The 10,712-nt window shown below is 39.3% G+C and overlaps 1 protein-coding gene across 1 annotated transcript in view; it reads left to right on the forward strand.

The window, feature by feature from the left end:
• myo9aa (myosin IXAa) overlaps positions 1-10,712 on the forward strand; it is a 363,558-nt gene that overhangs the window by 342,050 nt on the left and 10,796 nt on the right. Inside the window, exons 40-42 of the mRNA XM_043680122.1 lie at positions 3,661-3,714; positions 7,202-7,219; positions 9,441-9,643. Of these exons, the coding sequence (XP_043536057.1) occupies positions 3,661-3,714; positions 7,202-7,219; positions 9,441-9,643 (275 nt within the window). The remainder of the gene's footprint in view (positions 1-3,660; positions 3,715-7,201; positions 7,220-9,440; positions 9,644-10,712) is intronic.

Raw genomic sequence — 10,712 nt, forward strand, 5'->3', positions numbered from 1 at the left:
TTCACTACCTGTTGTACCTGCATGCTTACCTTCATTGATTGGTGTACAAGAACACCCAGATCTCTCTGTACTGCCTCTTTACCTAAATTGATTCCATTTAGGTAGTAATCTGCCTTCCTGTTCTTGCCACCAAAGTGGATAACCATGCATTTATCCACATTAAACTGCATCTGCCATGTATCTGACCACTCACCTAACTTGTTCAGGTCACCCTGTAATCTCCTAACATCCTCATCACATTTCACCCTGCCACCCAGCTTAGTATCATCAGCAAATTTGCTAATGTTATTACTAATACCATCTTCTATATCATTAACATATATTGTAAAAAGCTGCGGTCCCAGTACTGATCCCTGCGGTACCCCACTGGTCACTGCCTGCCATTCCGAAATGGAGCCGTTTATCACTACTTTTATTAAAGGCATTTATTAAAGTTGGAGATTAAATAAGTTGAGAGGTGTGAGTTTTAGTTTCCCTCATTCTTCCAATGTAGCTCGATTTTGACCTAAAAATGCATCTTTCTCATCTTCCCGTCGGTTCAGATGGATGTGATTGATACTTGGAATTTTCTTTGTTTGTTTATCTCTTTCCTCATCATCAACTTGACTTGCTGTTGTATTTTGTTTGATAATTGAGTTGAAGTTCCAGAATGTGAAGTAAGGTTCAGTCACATGTCCAGCCTGGCCAGTTTCTCAAAGGACCTTCTCTTATGATTACTTGGATATCACATGCATTGCCAAAAGCAGTACCGCATACACAATGATGTTCTAACTCATTTCTGATATTGTTAAAGCACAGTTCTCTGAATTGCTTTAAGCATTGTGCTGGTGTTAGTACATTGCAAATGTGTCAGATCTGAACACCTATAAGTTTAAGTCAAGGATGCAGTCTTACCATATTGAACAGTGTTTTCAATAGCTGTCCTTATAGAAATGGTCTGTACAACCAGATTCCTATGTCAACTGTCTGCATTGTGACACCGGGTATTACTGTGGAAACTTGTGCACATTCTTTTCTTTAAATTCATTTCACAGTAAAGTTTACACATCTATCATGGAAGTGTCGTGTGGCACAGTCTTGAGGTTGAAAATGCGTTTTCCCCTGATGCTTACTTGTTTGTTTGACATCAGGAAGCAACACAATATTTACTCTATTGCACCCGAGACTTTTTAAACTGGAAGCTTTTGCCAGTTTGTACCCTTAAATGCGTGATTTTGAAAGGCAGTCTTTTGTTACCCAATTGTGCTAATTGATTCAATACAGAAATTAAACTTGGTTGAGTAGTCTTTACATGCACTGTAGAAGTCAGCTGAAAATAACATTTCAGTGATGTCTGCTTAAAAAGACTTGATGTTAATTGCTTTGTAACTTCCTATCCCCAAAAGATCCTTAATCACAAAGAATATTCACCATTCCTTTTCCTACTTGCTCGTGGTTCTGGTCAGGTTGTCTTTTATTTCCCTATTATATCCAGTTAGTTCAGTATTAATAATTTCCCATTGAATTTCAGTGACAAGCAAGTTCGTTTTCACTGCTTTAATAATTTACTAATTGAAAATCGATTTAAAAGAGCATATTCCCATATTGTATGTTTAAGCTAGTGAATAAAATGGCTTTTTTGGTCGCTTATGACATTGAAACTGGTTATAGACAATAGGTGCAGGAGTAGGCCATTCTGCCCCTCGAGCCAGCACCACCATTCATTATGATCATGGCTGATCATCCTCAATCAGTATCCTGTTCCAGCCTTATCCCCATAACCCTTGATTCCACAATCCTTAAGAGCTCTATCCAACTCTTTCTTGAAAGTATCCAGAGACTTGGCCTCCACAGCCTTCTGGGGCAGAGCATTCCATACACCTACCACTCTCTGGGTGAAGACGTTTCTCCTTAACTCTGTTCTAAGTGGCCTACCCCTTGTTTTTAACTGTGTCCTCTGGTTCGGGACTCACCCATCAACGGAAACATGCTTCCTGCCTCCAGAGTGTCCAATCCTTTAATAATCTTATACGTCTCAATCAGATCCCCTCTCAGCCTTCTAAACTCAAGCGTATACAAGCCCAGTTGCTCCAATCTTTCAGCGTAAGATAGTCCCGCCATTCTGGGAATTGACCTCGTGAACCTACGCTGCACTCCCTCAATAGCCAGAATGTCTTTCCTCAAATTTGGAGACCAAAACTGCGCACAATATTCCAGGTGCGGTCTCACTCGGGCCCTGTACAGCTGCAGAAGGACCTCTTTGCTTCTATACTCAATTCCTCTTGTTATGAAGGCCAGCATGCTATTAGCTTTCTTCACTGCCTGCTGTACCTGCATGCTTGCTTTCATTGACTGATGTACAAGAACACCTAGATCTCATTGTACTCCCCTTTACCCAACTATGAATCTACTATGAATCTATGTAATATGTGAGTGCATGAGTAAAGCAGTATAGTTGAATGTGTAAATGTAAGATGGGAATCTGTACATAAAGTTCCACCTGGGCACAGTCTTTTTTAAATTATTTGCTGTGACTCAGTTCTGGACTTAATAGAAGATATTTGTCCAGGTACACAGGAAGATCAGTAGTTTTTATTGAGCCAACTCCTCAATTCCTGATCAAATCCATGACATATAAGTATTGTGCAACTCTTCCACTTGAAAGTGCAATCAATTGTCGAGGATGCTAACACTTTTGATACATTTTAGTTGTGAAAAATCACCCGTTATACTTCTGTCCTTGCACACTGGCTTGCATGTCACCTGTTGTCTATCTGCTGTGAGTTCCTCATTCATAACATACAGTGCACTGAACATTTGGAGAGATGAATGATAATTTGAAAAACATTACCATTGTTTGACAGCAGAACTGCTTCAATTAAAGTACCAATACATATAAGGTAGAACTTTAATAATAGTGAAGAGATCATCTTCCTTGATGATATAAGACATATAAGCTCTGCTGTTATGGTTATGGAATGGTGAATCTCAGTTGAGGTGAGACTTGGAGCTACCGATGGCTTTAGCATTTCTGCATTTGCTAGGTTAAAAATTGCTGCATAGTAACATCAGTTGATAATTATACATGCAAATATCAGCTTAGCCAGAATTAGATTCAAAAGAGACTTCTGCCACAGTTAAGTAACCCATCGACAATCATGATTTGTAATCACACTTAAAGGTTGATTATTTTGATGAAATTCCCAAAGGAAGCACAATGACTGTAGATGTGTACTTCAGCAAATGTAATATTTAAGAGGCAGGAGAAAAAAATGGAGATAAGAGTCCTAGAATGGGTACAAAATAGAAGGTGGCCATTTGGTCTGTCACATCATTGACGTTCTCTGCATGAACAACTTGGGTAGTTCCACTTTTTCCTGATCTTTGTTCCTGAGCCCTGCAACATTTTTTTCAGATGATTACCCAGTTACCTTTCAAAAGCCGTGATTGAATCTGCCTCCATCTCTCACTCAAGCAGCACATTTCAGATTCTAACCATTTGATGGAAAGAGTATTAACCTGCTGTATGCAACTTCTAGAATGCAAACAACTAATATTAAATGATTATGCTATAATTAACCCAACCAAAACACATTCCTTTTCCTGCAGTCTGCATGCTCCTGTTGAATGCATGATAAAACTAACCTGATCCTCTACTTTTCGTGTTCTTTTCTACTATAGAAACCGGTTATAATAGCGGTTAGATTCATGAGCATGAATCGCAGTTCGATTCCGGTAGGTATTTCTCCCACCATATCACTGACGCCTGTCCATGATGCCATTCATTACATGCTGCTATAGGAAATGATCTAGTTGTGAATTGATTTGAAACCAAAGAGCGGTTATGTTAACTTAAGTTATTCTACAGTTGTGGTTGACTGCATTTCTGCTCCTGTTGATTGTTTCAAGAACCGCATTTTGAGAATATTTGACCATTGTAGTTTGGTTCCGTTACAGTGTGAATGGGCTAGAAAAGGTGTCTAGACTCTGGAATGTTTTGTGTGCGTCTTAGATAATTTCAGTGTATTCCTACTGCAGCATTCTCCATTTTCTGTTGAGTTCTAAACGATAACTTTCCATATGCGAAGTCAACATTAGAGCAAGAAAGCACTGTAATATCAGAGACTACTCAATGTTAGCAGCATGATTTTCTATAAGAAATTCATTTAAAAATATTAATATTCATAGTGTGAACATCAAAAATGTCCAACTTCAATAGACTAGAGGGAGGCTGTCCAGTACTTTTCATAAGCATTCGTAATTTGTATGATAGTCACCAAACCCTTTCTCATACTTTGTTTGAATAGTTGAATAAAAGTTTTGATGGGAATTAGTTGTGCTCATTATTTAGTTTCTTTGTTCCAAGAATTGGTAAATTAATGGTTGAAAGCATACACCAATTCATACCTTCTTTTCGTCAGTTAGCAATCTTCTCGGCCTCTGTTATTGGTGTAAGTACAGCTGGTGTTTGTTTGGTTGTGGCTTAATTTACTATATAGGTACACCAGCCTGTTTGTTTTACTCATCATGTCTGTCAAATAACTAAGTATTTACAGTTGTTACTAAGTATTTATCTGCATACTAATTTGTGATAAGTAAAGCTAGTTTGAGCATTCCAAAATAGATTCTATATTCACATACTGCACATTCATTGTCTAAGTAAGTTATTTGGCCACCATTGACACAAAGCATTAGAATATGTAAACTTATTCCTTATTTTAATAGCTCGGTAAAAGTAAAATGGGCTTACTCACATTCTGGCTTGTATTCCTGTGAGTCAATTTGGTATAGCTCAGCCATGCAGACCAAGAAAAAACCAGATTTGGACTCCAATCAGCTGAGGGTGTTGTAGTTTACTTGTATAGTTGGTCCTGTGATAGAGAGCTGGAAGCTCAAATGGGGGTTCTGAACCTGATCCTGTAACTTCTGCTGGATAGTGCACAAATTTACTCTTGTATCAGCTCTGAACCTTACAACAAGATTGCTGATGCTACTGACTCCTGACATACAAGTTACGTACTGGCCAGCAATAACTAAAAGATCCATTGTCACTGGCTATGTGCAACAAATGCAGGCAACACCAGACATAGTATGGCACAGAACCACCTAGAACTTAGTGCATTTGAAACAAATGCGCTTTTTAAAAATATTTTTAGATGACACTGTATTTTTGAGTTTGCAGAAAATGTCCATGCATGGAAAGGTATTACATGGAATGGTTGTGGATCTGTGAATTCTATGTTTCTGCTTTACTTTGTAGGAATTTAAAGCACTAACATTCTCAGTACATGATATAATCAAGTGATAAAATACGTAATTGAATTAAAGTGAACTCTACCTTAAATAAAAGGTGTTATGAAGGTGTAGACGTGTACTGTATCTTTGAGAGACTGGAGGTTGGCACGGACTTAGAGGCACAGAGCGTACTGAAAGAAGTTAAAGTGTAACATTTGACTCTGAAACCAATAGGGCAGATGAATTGCCATGATACAAAAACAAATTCAAATTTGGCCAGTCAGTTTAAATTATGCCCCAAGATACCAAAATCAATCAAATTTGAATTTATTATTTTGACAACAGCAAATCCAATGAAATGATCTGACGTTTTGAGGGTATAAAACCAGACATTTTGAACATTTAGGAGGAGAACTGCTAAGGACACCAATGAATATACACTGCTAGCTGAAGAACTCTCTGAAAGGTACCTGTCTATAAGACGGTCGTGCAGTAGAACATCGAAACCCACTTAGAGGAAAATCTACAAAGGAGAATCAACAAAGCTGACTGGTTTTGAAACGTGATTTTTTTTGTAAAGCTTATTCGGGGTTTTATATCGGACCAGTATTGTCAAGTGAGAGGTAAAAGTTAGGTTCAAGAGAAAGGAGTTGTAAAAGCTGTTGTTTTAATGTTCTCTGGAAGTAAAGAACAAAATTGTTAATTTTTACTTTAAATAGTGAGCTCTGGGATAGTTCTTTGCCTCTCGAAATTTAACAGATTATGCGCAAGGTGAGATTCTCTGTGTTGGGTTTAACTTAGCAGAAGTGTTTACCCAGTGTTGGAACAAAGGCCTTCTTCTGTGATTCAACTCTGAAAATCTGACTAGCTTTAAATTTGAACATTGCTGATCAGAGGCTTTAGGCCTTTCAAAGTTCTGATTATAGGTAAAAACAAGGACTGCAGATGCTGGAAACCAGAGTCTAGATTGGAGTAGTGCTGGAAAAGCACAGCAGGTCAAGCAGCATCCGAGGAGCATGAAAGTCATCAGGCTTTTGCCCAAAACGTCGATTTTCCTGCTCCTCAGATGCTGCCTGACCTGCTGTGCTTTTCTAGCGCCACTCCAAAGTTCTGATTATGTCTAGTGTTGCTTTGTAGTAAATTAACACTAGAAGTCTTTTGGAGAGTCACTGGACATAAAATATTAACTTTGTTTCTCTGTCCACAAAAATTGCCAGACGTGCCCAGTCTCTTCTGCACTTTGTTTTTATTTCTCAGTCATTGTTACATTATTGTGGGGTGACCACCAGTCTGCCCACTTTTCAACCAGATTATTAACTTTTAGTCAGGATCACTGTTCATCAGCCCATTAAAGTTAGACTGTCAAGTTCCCATCTAAAAAGAAGCATATTGATTTTAAAGGAGTGTGGTGTCTCGTGCACCTTGTTAACATGTTTGTCAAGTTGCAATATGAATTTCTGCTTCTAGCAATTAATTCTGTATGTTCACATTATATAGTTCATTTTGCTTGACATGAGCTTGGTCTTGTTTACTTTTTGATTGGGTAAAATGGAACACCGTGCGCTTGTGCAGTAGTTTAAAAGTGAAGTTCTGTATCTGTCTCAGCATGTTGTGATGTACTATTGGAGTGCTGTATCTCTGACAGACAATAGAAGTTTTTGTTTTTATTTTAATTAAACCACTACCAAAAGACCCATTAATGGGCAGTAAGAGTTAGTTACTTGGCTTGATGGCATGCAGGTCAGTATGTCAATAATAGTCAATAGTAACATCAGTAACTACCACTGCACATCAGTAAATAAGAGTTCATTGGAAGTAAATTGATTGATTGCCAGTGAGTTATCTTTAAACTCCACATCTGTACCATTTCACGATCACATTCTCTTTCACGCTCTTTCTCTTTCCCTTTCCATTACCCTCTCTGAGGAAATGAGTTTAGTCAGAGATTTGCTGAACTTTTCATGTTTTCTTTTTGCCGTCCATGCAGCCGAATGGTAATAAAAAGGTAATGGTTTGTCTGATATGTGCTTGTAGTGATTGACCTTTCCTGGTGATGGCATTTATAAAAGATTACATCAGCACTGTAACCACTCCAGCACATGCTCAGCGCAACAAAACCTGCTTTCCACATGATCCCAAATATAGAAAAGCATTCTAAAATCATTTACTATTCATTTTTTTTAGTTTAATCTTGAACATCGGGTGTCAGCTTTTATTTCTTGCAGTTAGGGTTAACCTGGTAACTGTAAACCGTCACAATTTAATAAGGTGTATATTTCTCTACTTTGTTCTGGTATGACTTACTCTGGAATATCCCATGTTCAAATGGTATGTGAGGAGCATTGAATTTAGATTTCACAATGTTGTCTTTCAATTTAATATTGGATTCAGTCTTTCTTTTATCAATGTGGACACTTACTAAAAAGAAATTGGAATGACGTGAACTCATTTCATCTGGATCCTCAAAGACGGAGGAGGAGTTTGTCTCATCAGTCTAGATTTTGAACCATTATCACCAAGGTGAAAGGCCATTATACTAATAAGCTGTACCTGTCAGTTATAAGGAGGGGAATCATTCATTGAAAGAACCTGTAAATCGGATTGATACTGATGGCTGTATGATGGTCACATGGCTTCATTTCTTCTGTGCTTTAAAATAAAACAATTATTCTAATAATATTAGAATTTTGGGGTGGGAGGGCTTCTATTAAGTAAGTTAGTCTTGCCCTGTGTTAATTACCTTTTGAGCCTATGTTTCAGGTTAAGACGCTGATTTTAAAAAAGGCCATTTGCTGGAGTGGAAGCAGGCTAGTAAATTGGTTGTATTGTGTTTAGATTGTATTTCTAAATATTTGTAGTTTGTGTGTGTGTAAATCTGTGTGATGTGGTGTTCTCCTATGTGTCATTGTAGCCAGTACTTGAATTGTTAGTTATCTAGATGGGAATTGAGAAGAAACTGCTTTCAGAAGCTTCAGATTATGCTGGAAAATCACATTCTCTCATTTGAACACCATCCTGAGGCTAAAGAACCTTCCACTTCTGGTGCTTGATTGTCACAGGAGTGATTTACAGCCACTTCCCAGCTTAAAATGCTTGATCCTGTCTCTTATAATTTGATGTGCAGTGTTTTTTCTGTGTTTAGCTGAAATCAACTGTAAGCAACTTTCCTGGTTTTTTTGAGTTGGAAACAAAAATATTTATCATCCATAAAAGGGCAATAGCTTTGAAGGAAAGAAATAAAATAGCTAAAATATTATGAATACAAAGGCCCTATAAAATTTATAGTGCTATGAAGAGTTGCAATGCATCTTATGCTCCATCCTCAGCACCTCACTTCTGCTCCCATCCCATCCCATCCTGCAAAGACTTGAATGCAACACAGATCAAGCTGCTTTTGCTTTGATATCTTTCAGCACTGAGAGACAAGAAATGCTTTTCTGCATTGAACAAAATGTGAATGAATGTTTCACTGCAGGATGGTCTTGTGTAGAGCTTGATGATACTGAGATCCAAATTTTGGATTTAACTTTTGGTGACTGGGGGATGGCTAACAAGTTCAATTTAAATCTAATCTAAAACCAGAGCTTAATTAAAATACAGAAAAAATTAAGAAACAAATCTGTAAGGCTAGATGTTTAAGAATGAATAGAAGAGACATGTTGGCAAAGTGGTTTGGCTTGCACTAAATAGGACAGATATAACAATGCTAAACTTCAAATGATCACAGCAATTTATACTATTGGAAGAAAAAGGATGCTGATTGGTTATTGGGTTGGCTCTCTGGCTAATGCAGTGCCATGGAGAAAGCAAAGGGAAACTTCAGTCTTTCCAAGAGCTCTTATAATTCCAAAAAGGTGCAAAGCTTGAGCATATTCCTTTTGTTGTAGGTAACAGGCCCTTGCATATCTCTGTGTGTCAATTCTGCTAAACATAAGTGAGCCAGTTAGAAGCTCGGCAAATTACCTTAAATTGGCTGTTAGTGTAGCTGTTTGAGAACTCGGCAAGTGTTGCTCAATTACATCTAACAGGAAACTTTAGTTTTGGGCTTGGCAAGCATGGGCTGTTTAAGTATGGTCTGTTTTCAGCCTTTTACAAGCAAACAAAAGAACGTACCATTTGATTTGATACGCCAATTACTGGTGTGTACAGACTAGTGTCTATCATGTATTGCTTTCAGTGCTGATGTGTTGCCTCACCGTATTCCTTGTTCTTTTGTGATTTTATAGGGTAAAGGTCGTCTTCGCCGCTCAAATTACAGTAGCCCTGGCTCTCCAATTGGAATGCGACTGCCATCAGTTGCAGATGTTCCTGAAGAAACGGCAAGTGCTGATGAGTCACCTGACATGGATTTGACTGAGCAACAGCAGGCAGCCATGCAGCAAGAGGAGAGGGCGCTAACTGAGCAGATAGAGACTCTGCAAAAAGAAAAGTAAGAGACACAAGTTTGCAATGTACAACTGGCACTAGAGGAGCTGACAACATCTGATTCTATCGTCAAACTTAGCTGCAGTATTCATGGTTTCAGAAATGGAAGCCAGGAAATGATGCTGGTTTGGTGATTTCAGCTTCAGTGCTTTGTGTTTTCAATTTGTATTGTTGAATTTTGGGAACAGTGTTTTAATGTGATCTTGATGTTATAGGATAGTAGTGTCACTACTTTTATAGCTGAAAATGTGTTGCTGGAAAAGCTCAGCAGGTCAGGCAGCACCCAGGGAACAGGAGAATCGACGTTTCGGGCATAAGCCCTTCTTCAGGAATCCTGAAGAAGGGCTTATGCCCGAAACGTCGATTCTCCTGTTCCCTGGATGCTGCCTGACCTGCTGCGCTTTTCCAGCAACACATTTTCAGCTCTGATCTCCAGCATCTGCAGACCTCACTTTCTCCTCACTACTTTTATACTCGAGCTCGATCTCTGTGTCGGTGCTAGAGATTTTCTCCCACCAGGAATGTTTGGCCATTGTTATCGAGGCTGCATAAATGTTCCCTTCTTTCCAGTTTCTATTCCTTTCAGTTGGAATTACAGGTAACAAGAGGATTTGATCCTGTACCAAGGAGACACCTTTTATATCAAGGTCATGATCCTCAGAAATAGACATGGATCAGTGGTGCTGGAAGAGAACTCCCGCCCACCTTCCGAGGACCCCTTCGCCCACCTCCAACACACTGCATCCACCTGGACACCCCGCGCTGGCCTATTACCTGCCCTCGACCTCTTCATTTCCAACTGCCGCCGGGACATTAACCGCCTCAACCTGTCGACCCCCCTCCCCCACTCCAACCTCTCACCCTCACAACATGCAGCCCTCCAACCCCTCTGCTCCAATCCTGACCTCACCATCAAGCCAGCGGACAAAGGGGGCGCAGTGGTAGTCTGGCGCACTGACCTCTACATCGCTGAAGCCAAACACCTCCATCCGCCATGACCAGGGCCTCCAAGCCCTCCGTTTTTTCCTCTCCAGACGTTCCCAACAGTACCCCTCCACCGACACTCTCATTCG

Source organism: Chiloscyllium plagiosum, chromosome 40, assembly GCF_004010195.1.
Source record: "Chiloscyllium plagiosum isolate BGI_BamShark_2017 chromosome 40, ASM401019v2, whole genome shotgun sequence".
Lineage (NCBI taxonomy): Eukaryota > Metazoa > Chordata > Chondrichthyes > Orectolobiformes > Hemiscylliidae > Chiloscyllium > Chiloscyllium plagiosum.